At 40.2% G+C, this 22,618-nt stretch overlaps 1 protein-coding gene across 18 annotated transcripts in view; it reads right to left on the bottom strand.

The window, feature by feature from the left end:
* The window catches only part of FOXP1 (forkhead box P1), a 629,894-nt gene that overhangs the window by 159,163 nt on the left and 448,113 nt on the right, over window positions 1-22,618 (bottom strand). For 2 of the 18 annotated variants that reach the window (XM_034956865.4, XM_034956866.4), the window contains exon 1: window positions 16,442-17,796. The exons of 11 other annotated variants lie outside the window; for them this stretch is intronic. In XM_034956865.4, coding sequence (XP_034812756.1) covers window positions 16,442-16,627 — 186 coding nt within the window. In that variant the 5' untranslated portion in view covers window positions 16,628-17,796. Of the gene's footprint in view, window positions 1-16,441; window positions 17,810-18,029; window positions 18,146-22,618 lie in introns of those variants that run through there. 5 more of the 18 variants (XM_034956876.3, XM_063602823.1, XM_034956874.3 and 2 more) reach the window with 5 other exon arrangements.

Consider the following 22,618-nt stretch of genomic DNA (forward strand, 5'->3'; position numbering starts at 1 on the left):
TAATAATTTCTATATGGTAACCAAATTATTTGTGCATCAAAGAAGAGGCACACATAGATGTCATCAATACATCAAAAGGACCTGAAGCTATAGCCTTAGAAAGTTAGCATAATGGACTTATGACGGTAGTGTGTTCCTTAAAAAGGAACAGGTGCTTCATTTACATAAGAAAACAACATGGATATTTACAAGAAAAGTTACAGGGACAATGGTGGAATGGAAGAGAGGTAAGGGGGCCTGCGTGTCTCTGTGCATTGAACTCAGAAGAAAGAGAGAACAGAGTGGTCTAGAGGATTAATGTTCATGAGCAGACACCTAAAAACGTGGAATGTGCAAGAGCAGTGCTTCTCCTAAAAGGACACGCTCACTGAACTGTGCTCATAACTAGAGTTGTAACAAATAATACTTCTAAGACACTGCGTAAGGCTGAGTGGCGCCTTTGTGTTTAAGAGGTGCAAAGGAAAGCTAAGAAACACAAGCACCGATAGATGAGTGACAAAGAAAAGACCATGGGAAAGTGGAACCCTGCTATCCCACCTGCCTACTGCATCCACCCCCGTGTTCCAGGGAGGCCTTCTGCCTACTGAACTCACTACGACCAGCCCTTCAGATGTAATGCATGGGCTGTTTCATCTGTGAAGGGAGAGACAGATTCGACAAGGCCTGCCTGGAAGAGCCTCGAGAAAAGGGGCTGTCTGAGTGGGGCATCTGGAAGCCAAGACGCCTGGGAGAGTTGCCTGAGACTCTAGCCTGCTGTCTCAGGGAGGATTCACCATCACTGGACTCCGGGTTTCCTTGTCTCCTTGGAGACGCTCAGTACATGCGTAGGTGTAAAAGTGGGCAGAGTGAAGATTTCATTTATATCATATAAGAAAAATAGTCCCCTTTGCAAGGTGCCTGCAGGAGCAAAAGCCTCTTCTCCTACTATATATGTTCCCTTAGCTATTGCACATGAAGGTTTTATGGCTTTTTAATGTAGAAAGGGAACTGCTATATATTTTAAGTGCTATCATCAGAGTTCTCAGAGTAACAGACTGATCAGCAAAGAAGGGTTTGGTCGCTAGTTGGAAAGGCAGAGAGAGGGACTATAGATGACAGTGCAGAGAAAAATATGGTGGGGAAGAGGAGAAAGGTTACACACATTTAACACTAAAATAAAGCAAGCAAAGAAAAACAAAGTAATGAAGACTCTATATAACTTATCACATTCCACCAAATACTGGGAGAATGGGCACTCAATTATTATTATATTTATTTATTTATTTATTTATTTATTTATTTATTTATTTTGGAGACGGAGTCTCGCTCTGTCACCCAGGCTGGAGTGCAGTGGCGCAATCTCAGCTCGCTGCAACCTCTGCCTCCCGGGTTCAAGCAATTCTCCTGCCTCAGCCTCCTGAGTAGCTGGGACTACAGACGTGTGCCATCACACCCAGCTAATTTTTGTATTTTTAGTAGAGACGGGGTTTCACCATGTTGGCCAGGCTGGTCTCTAACTCCTGACCTCAGGTGATCTACCTGCTTTGGCCTCCCAAAGTGCTGGGATTACAGGTGTGAGCCACTGCACCTGGCCTCAATTTTTAAATAGTCAAGTCTCAGAGCAGCTATAGTCAGCTCCTCACTTCAGCAAAGTGTCTTTAAGAAAAACCTTCACACATACACACAAAACTATTCTTTTTTTTTTTTTTTTTTTTGGACAAAGTCTTGCTGTGTTGCCCAGGCTGGAGTGCAGTAGTGCAACCTTGGTTCACTGCAACCTCTGCCTCCTAGGTTCAAGCAATTCTCCTGCCCAAGCCTCCCGAGTAGCTGGGACTACAGGCACCTGCCACCATGCCTTGCTAGTTTTTGTATTTTTAGTAGAGGCGGGGTTTTGCCACGTCGGCCGGGCTAGTCTCGAACTCCTGACCTCAGTGATCTGCCCGCCTCAGCTTCCCAAAGTGCTGGGATTATAGGCGTGAGCCACCGTGTCCGGCCATCACAAAACTATTCTTATATGAGCATGGTCTCATAAATGTACATAAGGAAAGGAAAGTATAGAACTTAAACTTAAGTTTTCAACAAATGCTTACTGAGCTGGCTCTACAGAATGATCACACATTTCAAAATTAGCTACTGGGATCCTCAGATTTATTCTTCTGGTTTGAAGGGGGTAAAAAAGTCATGTATAAGTTTTTTTTTCAGACCCAACATAGGGTACATGAACTTAAATAATCATACTGTAAACCCCAGCCTCTTCATACCATCTCATACAGAGGCCCACTAAACATGATAATCCAAGATACAAGCACGGGGGGAAAAGGTTTGCAAACTTATATGAACCCAAGGGAAACTGCAGCCGACCTACTGAACAGAGAACACCACGAGATAAAAATGTGCAAACTGACTTCCAAATTTCAGCCCCCAAATGAATAAACACAGGTAAAATAACTTTAAATATTTTGGATGGAGAGACAACACTAGTGCAGAGAATAATTCATTTTGATATGAATTGCTATGAATTATCCCACAATAATTCCCCAGCTTTATCATGAGTATGTTAACAGAGTAGGAACAAATTATTATCCATATCCTCCCCAAATTAAAATCCATTTAAAAATTGCCTTAGGTCTCAGCAGGAGTTTTCAAACCTAACTGAACAGAATTTATAACATGCTTTGAAATCAATCACTAAAAGGTGTTTTCTTTTCTAATTCCCATGATATATAAATCACTGTGGTCTAGATTTTAAATTGTCACATGCAAGGAGAGGCAATAAATCCTTAGTGTATAACACTATGTATCTGGGCATTATAATACAAATCTCCACCATCTATGATTTGAAAAAAGTAAAAAACATGCTTATTATAATGTTCAGTGTTGATCAGTGGAAAATGTGGAATGACTGATGGGATCCCCTTTGGAATCTGTGTCAGAGACCTATGTTCACCATGTTTCCTGAAGATGATGACTTGATAGCCATTTTTACCTGTTATGTGATCAGAACAGATTATGTCCTTCATCTCCAACTCCAATGCCTAATCCCCAGAGATAAATCTTTTTTTTTTTTTCTTTGAGACAAGGTCTCACTATGTTACCTGGGCTGAAGTGCAATAGCACAATCACGGCTCACTGTAGCCTTGACCTCCTGGGCTCAAGCAATCCTCTCACCTCAGCCTCCTGAATAGCTGGGACTACAGGCATGAGCCACCACATCCAACTAATTTTTCCATTTTTGTAGAGAAGGGGTCTCATTGTGTTGCCCCAGCTGGTTTCAAATTCCTGGGCTCAAGCAATCCTCCCACTCTGGCCTCTCAAAGGGTTGGGATTACAAGTGTGAGCCACTGTGGCAGGCCAGATATTATTCCAATACAACTGAGGAGTGAGAATGGACTTTTCTTATTTTTATAACAATATCTCAATCACAATTAGAGAAAAGTCCCTTAGGATACATTGTTTGAAGATAAAATTAGATTCTCTGGATACAGAATGCGTGTGGATATGTGTTTGTGTGTATGGGAGAGGGAGAGAGAAGGGTGAAAAAGGAAGAAGGAGAGGGCAAGCAGCAGAAAGAGAGAGACAGAAAGGATATGAATAAATGAAAGAATTTCTCTTTTAAGAAGCAAGGATCAACTCTGACTCAAGTTCCAGATCAATTGCTAATGTAAATAACTTAAAAGGTCCAATCCCATCTCTGGAGACCTTTTACTCTTGGGTGGTTCCTGGGTGGGTTGAGTCAACACTTCCTTTATAACAGATGTGACAATTGCCTGGCACTGGATAACCTGGTGCTGTATTTTCATGCTAGGCTCGGGTTACAGTAAAGACACAGTTTGAGGATGTCACAGAGTGGAGGTGAATGATAAAAGAAGGCACTTAGAGCCCAGTTGCACACATTCACATTTATTTTCCTTCAAGCTAAAATAAGTGGCTCTCTGAGCTAAAAGAAGAAGTGGGTGGGTCAGGGGGAGTGGTGGCAGGCACGCATCACTTTCATCTCTTCTGTGGATTGACTAGTCTCCCATCTATGCCCGGATCTGCACAAGGAGTTGGAACTGCCCGATGGCTGGCATGTCATGGTCCACGGCCAGCTCTCGGCACTCAGAGCCAGTGAGATGGCCCTCTCGCTGCTGGCTCGGTAGGTCCTGTTTTCATACTAACTTGGAACCTGGACATTTTTGACACACCTTCCATTCTATTGGTCCAAGATTACTTCATTCTCATCAGTGCCTTCATATTCTTAGTAAATAAGTGCCATCTGTTATTTACAAATTATGTTTTACATAAGCATGTTTACAACTTCTGAGCTATTTACATTCTAAGATCATAGCAGGTGCTTATAGGGGCTAGGTAATTCTATGTTTAGCATGTTTATCAAGGTAGCCGATGTTCAAAAACATGTCTACCATATTTTAAGAAACATCAACAAGTTTATATAAAATATGGTTTGAACAGGCATGCACACATACATAAAGCAAGCTGGTAGAAGGAGAAAATCTTTCTAAAATGTTTTGCATAACACACTTGGTGACGGGGTCTGAGATAACCAACTGACACATGGAGGTCTTCAAAAAATATGACTAACTGGAAAGTTTCTAGTCACGGGTCAGCAAACTATAGCCCGTGGACCAAATTCGGTCTATCACCTGTTTTGTATCATCTGTCATATATCAGCTCATGATATAAGAATGGTTTTTGCTTACTTAAATGGTTGAGAAAAAAATAAAATAAGATTATATTATGACATGTGAAACTTATATGGTATTCAAATTTTGGTATTTACCAATAAAATTTTATTGGAATACAGTTAAGCTCATTCCCTTATATATAATCTATGGCTACTTTTGTGCTACAAACGGAGTCAAGGACTTTTGACAGAGACCACATGGCCCTTGAGACCTAAAATATTTCTTATCTGGCTCTTTACTAGAAAAGTCTGTCAATCCCCATCTTAGGTTGCTATCTGTAGTCTGAGATCCCCAAAGATTTCACTGGATAGAATCCTATATAAACACATCTTCCAATCAGTTCCCCAAAATAATTTTAGAGTTTGGCCAAGGAGCAAGAACATTATTAATTAGCTGTTCTTTAAGCTCAAATTCAACGTTGATGTTCTGAAAAGGAAATACATCCATGTGCTTCTTGATGTGAAACTGTTTAAAACTTGCCTCAAACTTTGAAGATGTGTTTCTGCTGGTAGGTAATTGATAGCAGTTCAGATCAGTATGAGATCCTGAGCACCCACAGAATGAAGACAGCATGTGCCTTATTGGTGGCCAGTCAAGAGCTGGTTATTTCCTGTCTGCCCTGAGAAGTTGTCCCATTTCCAGCTTGAAAGGCTGGTCTGAGTCAGCCATCCTTCTTCTAATTTCTTTTCCTAGACTCTCTCCACGCCTCAAGATCAAACCTGTTTTTCAGATAATTTCATGGACTAATCAATAGTCACTGTGGATATAGGGGTGGGAGGAAAAGCTTGTAAAAAAAAAGAAAAGCAGCATAGGAACATTAGTGGGAAAGGAGTCATGTTCTCTCCTCTGTTTCTCATCCTCGACATACTCTTTGACTCCCTGTAGAGAGCCTGGTTCCCCTAAACTAGTTTGCTATCTTTGTTCAACCCCAGCAACCCAAGCAGTGATCATTTAACACAACCTGACAATCACTCTGTAGCAAGACCGGGGACTGAGTATGCAAGGAAACTTCATCACCTTCTTCCTTTAGACAGAGCAATCACTCCAGTGCAGGAAGGAATTAAGGGTTGTGACTGACTTAAAGAAAAGAAAAAGAAAGAAATGACAGTGACTTGTAGAACTGGAAGTATTCATACAGAGTCAACAGTATTCCAAAGCAACAGGTTCTTCAAACAATTTTTTAAAATTTTATTTTACAAATAGAACATTTGGTTGTAACAAGACAATGGAAAAGTAAGCTAATCTCATGGAAGGATTCTGGTGATTGTGAAAATATTAGATGTTCAAAGAAAGATTCCAATTCTAATGACTGTGTAAATATTAGATACACAAGAGAAGAAAGAAAGCACTGCAGTAAATCATTGAGTCAGGTTATTGGCGTCATAAATAGAAAACAAAACACATTCTCCAACAAAACTTATAGGGGGTAATGACCATTCACAGACAGCCTTTAACAGTTTCTTTGTACCAGTTACTGCTTGGTCTACTCTATGATACTGCAAATAAGGGTGTGGACTCTGAACATTCATTGGTAGTAAATTCACTTGACTCAACCCCAAAAGCAGGTGCAGTAGACAGCCAAGTCTTACATCAACTGGGATATACTGAATTTGAATCAGTGGCTGAGAAGGGAAAGGCTCTATGTAGCATCATCCATCCTCAAGAGTTCCAACAGCTGGACAAATTATCCTATGCTTACAGAGCACTTAATAACAGCTGATATTTAGGTAGGACATTTTGCATGGATTTTAAAAAGTGTTCCAGTCTTTGCAAATAAGTTTATGAGACAATGTCAAGATAGGCATGGAGAAAAATCAGAGCAGAGATAACTCCATACCTACAGCATTCCAACATTACGTGTTTGAGTCAAAGTGGAAAGGGACAAGAAATAGAAAAGTCACTCTTCTCTTTGGTCATCATTGTCCTAACTGCAGAGGAGTTACAGTCATGGGTCATGGGCAGTGTCATCTCTGCGTGGGGACGGTGGGGAAGAGGTAAAGGCCAGGCCAAAGCACCCCCTCCAGTACTTGGACCACTTTATCACCCCACACCAGCCTGAACCTCTCTTCTAGATCTACTTCCAGTATTAGGTTTCACATATACTTACAGACAGGATTTTATATTCTTTAAGCTACACGTAGGGTGGTTATCATTGCTATGATGCCTATTATGTATATTCCTTGCTTTTCTTTTACTTTAATGTTTAACAAATACCACAAAGGTAGGTTTGGGAGTTGTGCTTTTTGTTTCTTTTAAAGTCAGCAACTTGAGTATATTTTCTTGGGGAGGAAAAGATGGCAAAAAATTATATTTTTTCTTTCTTTCTTTTTTTTTTTCTACAAGAACTGGGACTAAAGAGAACAAAATTACGCAAATGTGTTCCTGCACCACGTCATGATTTGCCTGCATTAGCGTTGTGAGCTCAAATGCCATCCTGTGCACCAACTACAGGAGACATGGACAGAGAGAGATGCCAAAGGCTCTAGATAGGAGGTGGCATTCTGCTACAAACCCCACCGCCAATCAAGCCCAGGAAGGGGTCAGCAAACCCTGTATCCGCTTGCAATTATGAGTAACCTTTTTTACTTGAAAGGCACGTACAGGATACTTCCCAGCCAGCAAGGTAAAGGATAGGATTTTCATGACACCAGAAAAAAAAAAGAGGGGGGGATATCTATGGTCCTCTTGCAAAATTAGATGTAGTAAGTTTAATGACTACAAACAGTCAGGAAGTCTGCTTGAAGTCTTTGGGAAGAGCTAAAAAAAAAAACCCACCATCATACTCCTACTCCCTCCCATTAACATAGGGCCCTATAACCACCTTGCTGAGGCACTGGCGGGTTGCTCCTCTTGGAGCCAGTGCCAGACGCTGAATCACTACACCAAGTCTCCGGCACCTGAGTTGTCTTTGGAGGGATTCCATTCAAGCAGTGCCCAAGCCTGAGCCTGTTTAGCTCATGAGAGTTGACAAGATCACAGCCTAGGATGCTATGACTGTAGGCCACATTAGCATTGCAGTGAAGTAAAACAGAAGTGAAGTTTATTAGAAAATGTCTAAAATGTTAAGTTGGATGCTGCATCAAACTCTTTTTTGCCTCTGTTTAAGACTAGATTGTGTTTAAAAATAAATAAGTTGGACCCATCCTCCAGGTTCCCAAAGTAGAAAAACTTGGGGTCAAATGCAAGGATAAATGAATCAAAAGGCTCTATTAACTCACTGTATTTAACCCACTGTTTTTTGCAATTGCCTTTTATGAGGTGCAGCTCAGCAACTCTCATTATGAATAATTCAGATTCACATCTTTTCATACCTCAGAATGAGACTTGCTAATTTTGAAGCTTGTGGAAGAATCTAACTAGAATTATGCTCAAAATAATGGAGGATTTTCCATGATTTTCCTAGTAACACTGAACCCAGTTCTTTCTCAAACAAATATGGTACTGTATTCCTTTTTTTCTTATACTGTAAGTCACACATACTCGGGATGCCCTAAGAGGCAATTAACACCTATGAATGCTTTGCTTCACAAAGTACCTTCCTTTTCTTGCCTGAATTTGGGCAAAGAAGCAAAGAGTAAAAATGATTTAGAGGCAACATTCCAGCAGAGATAGAAGACAAAAGAAAGAAACAGAAATGGGAATACAGGAAAGGGCCAAACAAGAATAATAATCCAAAATGTGGAACTACTCACTACTGGCCAAATATTAGGATGGGGGGGAATCCTAATATTCTCCATTAATTTACACTCCTTAAAGCAAGTTATTTCGAATAGCTAAGATTGTATCTGTATAACAATTTAAGAAATGAGGCACATCTGGAAACATAGGGACAAGTGCAGCATAACTTCCCTACATTTAAGACACTAAATAAAAACACTGTATTGAATTGCTTACTATGAACCAGACACTGTGCTAGTTAAGTTGCTCTCTACACTAATCTCATTTCTTGTTCCCAACTTTTCTAAGGGAAGTTCGGGAAAGTTTTATAAGTCTTGATTTAAAATGGGCAAACAGAGACAGATTGTCAAGTTCAGTGACTTGCCCAAGGTCACAAGTCTACAGAGTGGCTAGGATGGAAAAACAAAAACGAACAAAACATTGTCTCATGAGAACTTGATACTCACACTGTATCAAGGTCACTGATTAGACCAAAGATGGCCGCGGGTAATCTTGGCAAATGGCTATGCAGACCTCCGGAGCTAAAAATGCATGACTGACTGTGGGCCCTTTTGCCTCCAGAATGAAGGGAAGGGTCTTTTCTCAGTGTCACACCTTCTAACTTTAATCTCCCTTCTTTTCCCCACACAAAAGACTTGCTTTTTTTCAACCAGACCTTTCCATGGCCAGGACTCTGTGAGCCATAACCATATCTACAAGTCTGCCCTCCCTGTTCTCTGCCCACATTTACATGGCATCCAAGTATCTTCTTTCATCTAAATTCAACCTTTGCCTAAAAACTCTGTCCACAATCCAATTCCTTCAAGCAGCAGTGTCCCCTGATATCCCCAGACCCAAGGGACCAGCCCTGCATCTGAATCCCTGCAGCAGCATCCTGTGTTTCTACTGTTGTGATGGCAAACTCCAAGCAGGCGGACAGGAAGGAATTAACAAGCTCAGCTATCTCTGCTCTCTCGCACACTGTGTTTTCACCTCTCTGGTTAACTGAGTTCACTCATCTTCTCTTGGAATATTGATGTTGTCCCCATCATACCTTGATTCTCAGCTCTTCCTCAAGCCCCATTCTGGACAAGTCCCTCGTTCTCTGGTTCAGCTAAGCCAAGGTTGGATTTTTTTCAAAACGAGCTTTTCATAAAGCAAATAATAGAAAAGCAGAGCTAAGAGAGTACAGGTCTTTTTCTTTTTTTACCCAAATTTCACTAAAGTCCAGCCACAGTTAATGCCTCTGGACACCTGTATCTTACACTTCACCTCCATCTAAGTGAGATCTCTTCTCCTGACCCCCTCGGCATGGCTTTTAGGTCCAGTGGGATTTCCAGCTCTTGTTTTAAGCCACTGTAGACTCTTGCACTCTGCTATAAATATATTCTTCTTCTTTTTTTAGTGGAGGTGGTATGGGTGCTAAATTACTGTGTTATTAAACCTGCCCTGGTCCCTGGTCATTGGGGATAAGGAAGATAATGAAAAATTGTAATGTTTTTAGTGTTTATTGCCAGGCAAGTACTAAACAGTGCAAACCCATTATATTATTTATTTTTTCACAATGCTTTGAGGTAAATTATACCCAGTTAACAGATGAGGGAGAGAGACAGGGAGGGCGACAAGGGTGAAAAAATTAACTATTGGGTACTATGCTCGGTACCTGGGTGTCGGGATATCCCCAAACTCAGCATCATGCAACATACCCAGGTAACAAATCTGCACATGTACCCATGAATTTAAAATAAAAGTTAAATTTTTTTAAAAAAACAAATGATACAGAGGGACTCCATTGTGTCTATTATCTAGTTTTTCACAAATATTTTAAAACAAAGTCATTTCTATTTGTGTGTACCTGCATAGTCCTTTGACAGGCCCAACCTGAAAAAAATATCTTTTCAGGTTGGGCCTTTCTCAGTTTTTGCCTTTTGAGCAGTCATATGCTTACAATTTTTTTTTTTTCCTCTCTGGAGAGAAAAAAATACTGGACAATTCTTGGAAAAAAGAATATTTAAAAAATCCCCAAATAAAAACACCACAATTGTTTACTATAAATACATTGTTTAAAGTATGTAAAATAACTACAATAGTTAAATTATTTTACCTACTCCAAAATATTTGTGTTACTTATTATGCAAAGCCTATAGAAAAATGTTTCAAATATCACTATTACAATTGATACTTATAATACAGCATGATGTATGCAAGTGTGTGGTGCACATATTATGTTTGTGGTTACTTTAACTTGTAGATCATAAACTGTGTGTCAAAAAAAAAAAGAAAAAAAAAAAGAGAAACACAAGACCAGAGAGGATAAATTATAAAGATTATGTGACATGTGTAGGTAAAGTCCTTAGCACAGCACCTGAAACATGATAGTTATTCAGTAAATGGAAACTAAAACTATTATTATATGTATAACACACTGCCCCCAGGCATAAGAGAATATATTTTCTCAATGGAAAGCAAAGATTCCTTTTTCCCAGTGATTTCAAACCATTGGTCATCCTCTTTACAGAAACACTAAGAAAAGTTGCAGCATCCTCTCTTGAACCCAAAGGGATCTAAGGCAGTCAACTTTAATTGTACAAAAAGCAAACTGAGGACAAGAGGGGTACCTGGTTTATCTGCAGTTACACAGATGACGTGCAGCTGAGAATCCTGGCTCTTTCCAATGGCAAATGTACTTGAGCAAATATGACTCTGACTCTTACCAAACATTCACCCATGCCTTGCCAATTCTCAATGCAGGAATGGCTGCCTAAGAGGCCAAATATTGAGCTAGGGGGAGATGATGATACTGGTGATGATACTACCAATGAAGAAAATGGTAACTAACACTGAATCCCAACTACGATTGGTTCTAAATTTCTTTATATAAACAGAAAGTTTACGTAATGTGGTCAAGGTCACACAGCCTGGATAGAATCCCTTCACTGTATTCAAGAACGACATACACGCAAAAAGTCCACTAATCCATAGACGTATGGATTTGGAGTTCTTCCATTCACCTGGAACTAGAACTACTTGCTTGACATGACCGATTAAAAAAAAATTAGACACGTATAGAAAAATATATTCAGTTAATCTAAACCACACAAAAAGGTAACTTTGTAATGAACTTTAGAAAGATTACATCTTATGGAGGCAAAGAAATACAGATTTGATTGGTTTGGTCGAGGAATTAGTAACTCTTTAAGAGGGAATCTGAAAAAAACTGTGGTCATCTGATACACAGTTGTGCTCACAAAGTTGTGCTCAAAAAGTGACAATGATCTTTTGAACTTCCAGTAACCACGGTTTAGCATAAGATGGAACTTGAGTCTCCAGGCATGAAGAAGTAAGGATTCTCTGGGAATTTGAGGGAATTACTGACCCTGAGAGAATCACAGAAATTACAAAGAAATAGAAGTTTGCTTTGAAAAACATTAATGTATGTCCACAGAAGCAGCATACATAGTGGTTGAATGCACACCAATCACTGTGTCTGGATTTGAAGCCCAATTCCACCATTTGCTAGCTGTGTGACCTGAGACAAGTTACTTAACCTCTCTGTGTCTTAGTTTCTTCTTCAATAAGAATGGGAGGAACTGAAAGTACCTATGTCAAATTGATACATGTAAAGTGTATAGTCTAGAGCCTCACACTCAATAAGTAACAAGTGATTTTGAAAAGTGCTGTGTAACTATAGATTATGAAAGTAATAAGTTCATGGTAGAAGATATGTAAAATGTATACATGAATTGGGAGAAAAATAAAAAATATGACACCATCACCTGCAATGACACATTGTCAGCATTTGGGGATATGATTAAGAAAAGAAATTTTTGGCCGGGCGTGGTGGCTCACACCTGTAATCCCAGCAATTTGGGAGGCCGAGGCGGGCGGATCACGAGGTCAGCAGATCGAGACCATCCTGGCTAACACAGCGACACCCCGTCTCTATTAAAAATACAAAAAAAAAATTAGCCAGGCGTGGTGGCAGGCGCCTGTAGTCCCAGCTACTCTGGAGGCTAGGGCCAGAGAATGGCGTGAACCCGGAAGGCAGAGCTTGCAGTGAGCTGAGATGACACTACTGTACTCCAGCCTGGGCCACAGAGTGAGACTCTGTCTCAAAAAAATAATCAAATAAATAAAAATAAAAAGAAAAGAAAAGAAAAGAAATTTTCTTGGGCCAAGCACTGTGGCTCATGCCTGTAATCCCAGCACTTTGGGAGGCCGAGGCAGGGAGACCGCTTGAGCCCAGGAGTTGGAGACCAGCCCAGGCAACATGGCAAAACTCCGTCTCTACTAAAAATACAAAAATTAGCCAGGTGTGATGGTGCACACCTGTAGTCCCAGCTACTTAGGAGGACGATGCATGAGAATCCCTTGAACCCGTGAGATGGAGGCTGCAGTCGGCTGATAGCACCACTGTACCCCAGACTGGGTTACAGAGCAAGACTCTGTCTCAAAGAAAAAAACGAAACAAACAAACCAAAAAGAAAAAAAAAACAAAAAACCAAAAAACAAAAACAAAAAAAAAGAAAGAAAGAAAAAAGAAAAGAATATTTCTTAAGCAAAAACTGGAATCATTTTGTATGGTCTTTTGAAAATTACATTTTGAAATTAAAAGCACATTTTGAGTAGAGATTTTTTTTTTCAAATCTAATTTCTATATTCAGGTTCCAACAAACAAACAGTTTCAGGAGCCAAACAACCCAGGCACCTCCACCCTACTGTGGAGTTTTCTGGAAAAGCTTTCAACGAAGGAGTCTGAACAGTAAATGGCACTTGTCTAATTTTTACACTGTGCTTTAGAAACCCAGGAAGGAGGCCCACGGCACTCCAGAATTGAAGAATCACACAGTACCATACCAGGTTAACAGCAGGTTTCAATTCTTTTGCCCCCAAAGCATGTAACTACAGAGCAACCGCTGACTTAACTTTGCAGCGCCCATAAGCAGTACTGTATCTGTTTCTTCACAAAGAACAAACTTAACTTGATTTTTGTGGAAGTTAAATTGCCAACATCATATTGAGTTAAAGAGAAACAAAACAAAAATCAGAAGTTTCAGCCCATGCTGTATCTTTAAAAAAAATACATCCCTTGACCCTAAATAGATTAAAATTAAGAACGATTAGTCTTCACCACCTCCTCCCTCCCCCAACCATCAACATCATGCACTAGCTATATTTTCCAGGCCAGTTTCTTCATGGTAAAACACTTTCTCATGAGACTGCCTGTGGTCAGGGCTGACTATGTCACAGGAAAAAATGCTTCTCATGATCTCTAGATCATAGCGCTTCCAGGTCTAGCCTGAGCATTAAATACAGACACACCCGGAAATTGTAAATGATTTTAACAACAGGACATTTTCCCACCTCAAAAGTGGGATAATCTTTGCAGCCTACCTATGTCCCTGGGGTGTTCTGAGTATTAACAAGTTAGCATTAGTCAGGCACTTTGATTTCTTCAGACAAAGGGCTCCGTATAAATACAAAGTATGATTATCCAACCCAACTGCCTTTTGGAGAGAGGCGGAAAGGCCACTGCTTCCATCCTTGTCTTCTCAAGAGCAAAGCAACCTCCTAGTTATCTGCAGGGCAATACTCATGAAAGTTGCACTGTATCTGAGCCTCTGCTGCACCGTTCCCTTATATAGTCAAGGAAGAGGGAATCCCTTCTGTGTGCATATTTTCAATTCACATTCCAAAACAGTATAGGCAATGAAACAGATTTTCAGCTGTGATTTATAGGTCTTGATACGACTGGGCCAGGCACTGTGCTAGAATCACGCACATCACTTCTTCAGGATGTGGAGAAGTAAGGAAGCCCCTACAGAAAATCATGTTCCTGTATTTAAAGAATGTGCCAGTATGCGCATATATATCAGTGAATGCCTACATATTAAGAATGATTTCACAAAGCCATGCAAACCCCACTTGAGAACTAAAAAAAAAAACGCAAATTTTAAATCTAAATTTAATATAGATTTGAGCCTTTCCCTTGGCCTCTGGAGGAATCAATTTGAGATAATGACAGCCTTGAAGATAATGAAATGGGTTACATAATATTAAAGACTAGAAGGTATTTCTGAGGGACACAGACATATAAGTAAACTCTCTGTATTACAGCACCTGCCTAACATCTTTAAAGAGAGGGGCAAAATGTTGGCCTCTGATAAATTACGTTGTATCCTAGCCACAGACACTATGGTATACTTTCCTTTAGTTGAGCTATTCATGTTTAGCTTTAAACATCAGAATATAGCCTTCGACAAAACAGTAAGAGTCACTGGTTTGTCCAATGGTATTATTATTTAAAACACACACACATACACCACACAGTCGAACTACTGAGGCAGACATTCCTAAGTGAACTGTCTAGAAAAAGCTAAATTAATGAACCAAGTAATCCTGGGAAATCCTGTCCCATAAAACCATTAGTTGCAATAGGCTAATTCTCAATAAAAAGCCTGGCAAATTCTCAGAAGGCAAAAAGCCTCCTGAGCCTTAAGGGTTAACTCACTTGCCTTAAACAAAAAAAAGACACATATAATTTCCTTTTATCATAAAACAATGCATTTATTATTTTCTGTATATCTGTTAAAGGGCATGGCTTTCGGAGTGGAAAACAAAACAGAACTTGGTCACATGTTTATTTGCTTCAGCTACTCCCTTCCCCTTCTGATAAATAATCAAACATGCCATCCAGAAAAAACAAAACCAGCGAGCTGGGAAATTTGATGGTCATCAAATAGACTAAGATACCAAGAAAAGCAGCCCACTGTTCCCACACTGAGTTTTCGGCCCCCACACCTACACTAATATCTGAGTAAATACCTTCAGTCACTCTTTCCATTTTCCCTGCAATTACTCCTACTGTTAAACAAATTGTCCTTAAGGCAGTCGCAAACATCTTATTTTTTCTTGCAAAAGAGAACAACTTTTGAACATTCAAAAAAGCCACCATAGCGATAGCAATACACACACATGCACACACACATACATACAATTATTTTATGTATTTAAATGCTTCTTCTATGAGAGGTTTGGACAACCCCAGAGCATATTTCTTTCTCTATTCTAATAGATGCTGTTTTAGACACTAAAATTTAAAAATATTTAGACTGTGGACTAGCAAACAAGGTTCACAGTAATAACAATTCTCTTAAGATCAAAAGAGCTTATTTTCCATTTCCTGTCTATTCCCTGACCACCATATAGTTAAAAAGAAATATTAACACCTGGCTTACCAATTAAACTGAAGTTGGGGGTCAGGGAAGGGGGGTGTGGAGGGAGGGGAGAGAGGCAAAAGGAGTGACTACAGACAGGAAAAGGTGGAACCTTTTTCAAAAATGTCAAACCATGTGTTTAAAAAGTCATTTCAACAGAAAGGACTAAGAGAGCCGTTAGATTGCTCTTCTACTCAGAGCCAGGAGGCAGCCCAAGTCCAAGGGCTTTTCCTGCCATACTGATTATCCACAAGGAAAATTTTGAAAAGAGCCTTGCAACATCAAAGTTAACAACCATCACGGAAAGTGAGGCAGGCTTTCCCTTTCCCTCTGCAGCCCACTCCGTTGAAACAATAGGAATATGAATGAGATAATGACCGTGCGTGTTTCAGCAGTCTGACTTTTATTGGCATGAAATTGGTACAAATATTATCAAGACTGATTCACAAATGATGACGGTGTCGTGATGCAAACATCAGGGGACAATTCTGTAGATGCAGAATTACAAAGGCACCATCCCCACATTCTCTTACTACTTGTGATAACAGGAAGAAAAAGAAGGCAACACGAAACAATGTCACAGTAAGCAGAGAGAGGTTCCAATCTACGTTTAGCCTATAAAACTATCCTGACACCACCCGGCTGCTTACTTAGCTGATTATATCCAAAGACATATTTGAAAGCAAGAGTGAATTAAACAAGGAGTTAGAAGGAAACGGTCCTCTCAAATCTCTAAAAAGAAAAAAGCCTCTGATGGAGAGAGGAGGGAAGGGGGAGGAAAAAAAGCAGTAAACAAGTTGGATCATCTTATTTCGCCCTTCAGAGAATGTCTGCACAAGAACGGATCCCTAGTTTAAAAGTTTAACCCAGCAAAAAAATGTTTCTTTTTCTCTGGACACTTACAGAGAAAATGAAGAGTTTGGCGAAGGGAGCCCGTACTGTCTGCCTTTGGATTTCCGTCTTCTTGCTGTAGATGGGTTCTGGCTGTTTCTGCGAAGCGGGGGTTGCCGAGTGGTAAAAAAGATGTTTGAATAAACAGGAAGTACTGTGCGGCTGAAGCACACTCGAAGAGAAAACACACTGGAACATTGCCCTTTGTAGGCAACCTCAGGGAGGTTTGCCTCCACAGTAGCTGGCTGGGCTCTCACTAAATGACAAAGAAACCACAAGAATTCCTCAAGTAATTCTTCACTTTCAAAGTTGAAAGATCAGTTGGAGCTTGCAGGTAATTTTCAAAGTTGCATTTAGCACTTAAAGAAATCTATTAATGCCACACGTATCTAAACCGCTCCAGGTCTGCAAGCAGCGACACAGCACACGCAGTGCGCCCTGGCTAGACCAAGCCCTAGCCAAACACAGCTCATTCACGCAGACAAATACACACCAACAGGGTTTCGGGAAACCTGCTCTTGAGATATTTTTGTGGTGACATTTACATAGGCAGGATGCTTTAAAAGAAAAAAAAAGAAGAAGAAAATTCAGATTTTGCAGACTTTAGAGGATTTTGTCACATGTATTTTTAAAGAACACATCGTCCCGTATTCCAGGGATATGCCCTGGATCTGGCTTTGACTGGCTGTCCTTTACATTTTCTTTCTCCACCATCGACCAAACTACCTGTTTATCTCCAGATGCCTAGCTTGCCTAATGGAACACTCCTTAACCCGCCCCAAAATGATTGTCACAGTCCTGTCTTCCGTCACCGGAGTAATTCAGCAAATACTGTGAAGAAAAGTAAACTGCTGAAGGCACAGCAAGTCAGCTTGAAAAATAGGAGGAAGAGTTGAACAGCCATATTCAATAACAAAAAAAAAAAAAAAAAAGGAGGAAGAAAAGGATTCCTTCTGAAAATGCATTGCTCTTGTGGCAATGTTCTTCTGCCACAGAAGCTACTGATTTGTTATTTAGCATGGAATGCTGGACTGTCTGTCATCCAGGTGCTAATACTCGGCTAAAATAACTCATTGGGAGCTGTCAGTGGGATGTTTACATAGGCCCCAATCTTTTCTTCATAGAAGGAAATTTTTTACTGGAATTCATCTTCTTTTGATCTCACATTCAAAGCAACGGCAGCTTGATAGACATTCAAGTCTGAAAGCAAATCCAGACGCTGAAGATAAACCGCCAGAAAATGACAGGCAGAAGCATCTAAAGCTTATAAAAATGAAGAGAACAGCATGTCGCCTGAGTATTACAATAGCAGAAATCAAGAGACATATTAGGTGGAACTGATCAGCCACAAAAACAGTTCAAAAGGCAGATCATAGAAACAGAAGACTAGGCTGGGGGAAAAAATGGGAAAGATCTGGTTTACTGCCTCATCTCCCTTCTGAGTCTCACAGTGCTTCCACGCCTGCCTTCTCCACTTTGGGGAGGGGTGGAGTATCCAATGCAAATGTTCCTCTCTAACTCAGCTGGTCCAGTTAGAGACCAGGAAATGATTTCCTAGCAATCCCTTTTCAAGGGGCAGGAGAAAAAGGCAGACTCTTACCTTGCTCAGTGTCCAAAATGCTGCATTTTATTAGCATCCCCTGCAGCTGCTCTGCGTTGCAGTATCAAAAGGCACACAGCCTGGGCGCCATGAAAGTGGGCGGTCAGGAAAACCATCTCTCAACAGAAGAGCTATAAGTAGTTCGAGATGGGGCTAGAGAGCTCTAAGCAGTCCAGTTCCCTAAAATGGCTAGTTATGGAATGAACACAAATGTTCCAGCCTCAGTCACACAAATAGATGTGTTCTGTCCTACAGATATGTAACTGCTTAACACCTAGTAGCTTTTAAGCCAACTAGGGCAGTTCTGTAAAGGAATTATCACAACTTTCTCAGAGACATGCAATTAAAAAAAATAAAGCCTCTTATTTTCAATGAAGTCAGTGCATACAATCAAATAGTAATTCTCCCAACAATTTTGTTCTTAAAGCTGTTTGTTAACAAACACTGAATGTGAACAGGCAGCATCAGGTTAAAGGGCAACAGAATTCCACATTATAATTTAGCCTGCGGTTATTCCTGATTGCAAGCACCCTCTGGGACTGCAAAGCAAGATCTTCTTTTGCAGCACGCTTGGATTTTTAAAATTAGTGCCCCGCTTTTTTTGCATAATAAACCAACATTAAAATATGGATTAAAAAATGTACAAACCAATTTTTAAAAGCTGTAATCAGTTTAGCATTTGCCTTGTGCAAACGAGTCCTGGGTAACTAAGTTACAAATGCAACAAACAACACAAACAAAGCCAAAGCCCTACTGGATCCTAAGAGTGTTTTTTCAAGACACCTCTGCCATGCCTATATAGCTATCAGATGTGCTAAAGTCGATGATTTTCCTTTGAACTGTACTAGTTCAATCTGTGAAAGTCGCCACAGTTGTTCTCTAACCATAAAAAAAAAAAAGCAAGCAAACATAGTTGCTTTCAACACTTACTCCAAACATCTCCCAACTAAATATTCCATGTTGTTGCAATTGTTAGATTTACAAAAAACACAGAAAGGTTTGCCGTGAAAAGCGAAATGCAAATTCCCTTATACATTATAAAATATGTTCTTCCTCTACAAAGAATGCTGCCACCACTGCTGTGATGCAAGCAGCAGCAACAGTCCATTTCTCATGGCCATTAGAAGTCTTTTTTAAAAAATCTGACACGTATAAAGACCTTCATTAGTATAATTAAATGACTGTTGGGTTTTTGTGATATAAACAACTTTTGATATGTCATTTAAAAACCTCATAATAACATCATTAAAGGGCCACCATTTTTAAAAGAGAAATTGTCTGCTCAGGGCCATGGAATAGTCGTCTCGCTCTGGGCCTCTTCCTCCTCTCCCTTTCAGACTTCTCCTGGACTTGAATGTCACCATAGACCTTGAATCCTTGAATGTGAAATGGCTTCACGCTAATTGCTGTAATTGCTTGAAGATGTGCAGGCAGGTGAAACCTGATCCCCGTGGCCATTGTAGAGACCAAGAACAACACGGAATGTTTACACAGTGGTTTGATTTTAATAGACAGAAGGGCTGAGTTTAAGACAGCAAAAACACAGCTAATAGGTGACCTCTTAATGTAGTCCTCCTCTAAATAAAAAAAAAAAGGACACACAACAAAATACAATTTCATGTTCTAAAAGGCAACATCCTAAATACCAAGGTTATTTGCTTGACTCTTGGAGTTGAGTACACGTTACATTGCACCTGACATTTTATACCCGAAAGTCTACCCCGAGTATGTGTGTGTGTGATGTTTTTTTTTTACTTTAAAACAAAAAAACACTTTATATGTCAGTCGCCTCACAAACAGATTATGACTCTATAGTATTTCCTAGTAAGTGCATTCATTTAAATTTTAAATTGAATATTTTTCACAGCTGTAATACTCCTTGTCCCTTAAACGGGAAGGCTTGGGTGTCTCCTTGTTTATTCCTTTGCCTATTCTGTCCCCACCCCCATTTATGGAATTCTTGACCCTTGTCCATTTCTTGATTGCAGCTGAAGTTGAGCCCAAACCCTCTCACACTGGTGCTTCAGACATTTGTCTAAAGGCTTTCAGTATCTTGTTTCTTTGTTGCTGTGTGGGACTGTGGTCTGCTTCTACCTAGACAGACTAAGGTGGCCGTTAGAGCAGCCAAAATAGTTATTCGAAAACGGTGGCTATTCTCCTTGATATTTTAACAATTTCGAATGGACACCAAGGTTTAACGATGGCTACCCAGGGCCCTCTCTTAACAGGGCACAAATGTAACCAAGGCTGGACAAGCAATACATGATAGCAAGGCCAAGAGAAAAATACAGCAGCACCTCCAAGGTATCATTAACAAAAGGAAACCCACAAAGATTAGGGGAAGTGTTAGATAGGTATTGAGATAGGTAGGTAGGTAGATAGACAGATAGCTCAAGGATCCAAATGTATAGGAGCATTTCATATATAGCCAAGGAAATACTGCCCAACAGAAAATGAAAATGAAACATACACTACAGTAGGAAAAAATACAGCAAAACAATGGAATTATTTTAAGGTTAAGCTGGGCAATTAAAGCCAATGATACACCTTGTAAATGAGAACAGAGAAGCACGAAATAGCCCATACAGCTGGGAGTATTGTCTAACTGCTGCTCTGCCAAGTTATGCTGTATATTAACTTCTGATGATGAGATACAAAATGCAGCAGAAAGGGTGGAAAAGTCCTCTTAAAGCTATGAAAACTTTAACTATATAAGCTAAGTAATAAATATAGGCGCTTCTTTTCCTGGACTATTTGTCCCCCCCAACACTGAAAGACAAAATAATGAAACAAAAATAACTGCATAGAACTTCCCTTTGAATCACAGCCACCTCACATACATTTCTAGACAATCCTACCTTCTTCTAAAAGTTATAATCCCCGGCCAGGCACGGTGGCTCACGCCTGTAATCCCAGCACTTTGGGAGGCCGAGGTGGGCGGATCACGAGGTCAAAAGAGTTCGAGACCATCCTGGCCAACATGGTGAAACCCCATCTCTACCAAAAATACAAAAATTAGCTGGGCGTGGTGATGCGTGCCTGTAGTCCCAGCTGCTCGGGAGGCTAAGGCAGGAGAATTGCTTGAACCCAGGAGGTGGAGGTTGCAGTGAGCCAAGATCGCACCACTGCACTTCAGCCTGGCAACAGTGAGCCTCCGTCTCAAAAAAAAAAAAAAAAAAAAAAAGTTATAATCCCCTATTAAGAAGAAATGTCCTTCCCTCTGAAAAAGGAGGGGGGACCAAAAGGAGGGGAGACCAATATCCATTTGTACATGTAAAGATTAAGTATAAACCAGTCCAAGCCAGTGAGAGGAACACAGAGGAAAAAAGTAAACAGGCCCCTACCCCCTACTCCCAAAATAGTTCCCCTTTGAAAGTTCTAAGCGGTGAGTGCCTGGTACCGAGGGCTGCCCTGTTCCTTGGAGGGGTCAGCAAAGCTATGCTAAACTGACAGGTTCAGTTTACAGCAGGCCAGAACTTTGTTTGGATATACTGGCCTTGTTCACCGCCAGCTTAACAACAGATGGCTAGAAAACTTTCATTATGTTGCACAGGACTGAACTGCAAACAACCCAGAAAACTGTGAAAAGTTTAACTCCCTCTGAACCAATGTGCCAAACCAGGGCCTGCCCAGAGCCAGTGAACCAGCTTAAGGCCAAGGGGACTGTGGAAGTGATGGTTAAAATAACACTGCCCAAGTCAAGTCAAAGCACCTTTCCAGGCTCCAAAACGGCAGCGACCCACCCAAATCTTTATTTAACTCTTCAAGGGCCAGGCCATATAAGGAGTTGCATCGACTATGCCTTCTTTACTTTTCCAAAATGTACTGTCAGACTTTCCCTCCCTTGGGAGAAAGAAAATCTTCCTTCAGACAGTTCCCAATCCCCAAGCTCCCGTTCTGCCTTTCCTTCTCCTGGAAGTTGGGAGCACAGGACCAAATTGTCTCACCCTAACACCCAGAGTTAAATATGATTTATCTAAATCTGTTTATAATTTAAATATTCATTAAGTAGATTCAATCACATGAACCCTAATATCTCCTAATGCTCTGAGACAGGCTATAAATGCACCTTTGAAGGTTTAATTCAATTGGCAATCTGAGAAGTCTTATCACTGGAAATGTGTTATTTTCACATTATTCAAGAAATGAACAAATGTGTTTTCCACAAATGTATTTTAGAAGCTACCCTTTCCTGTTATTGAAAGAAAATTGTGTTTATTACTCCTTTAGCATAGTGTAAACTCATAAACGTCAACAGAGAGTACAAGGAAAACTGTCAACTAAATATTGTTTCCTTCATGAGCTGTTCTTCCAAGTCAATTACGCCTTTCAACTTCTGGGGCATTGTATGATAAACTGGCAGTAAAAATCATTCACATTAATATACCATGGTGCCTTGCCTGCAAAAGGTAATTAAAGAAGTAAATGACTCATAAGAATAGACATATTAGCTGCAAAATGAAAGGCAACTGAGCTGCCACATAAAAATATGTACCATTAAGATACTGCATTTTCATATTCCTGTAATCAGCTTCAGTAGACTAATGCTTATTTAATCCAGTTCTGTGCTAAGTCCATCAACAACTGTT

This window comes from Pan paniscus, chromosome 2 (assembly GCF_029289425.2).
Source record: "Pan paniscus chromosome 2, NHGRI_mPanPan1-v2.0_pri, whole genome shotgun sequence".
In the NCBI taxonomy this organism is placed as follows: Eukaryota; Metazoa; Chordata; class Mammalia; order Primates; family Hominidae; genus Pan; species Pan paniscus.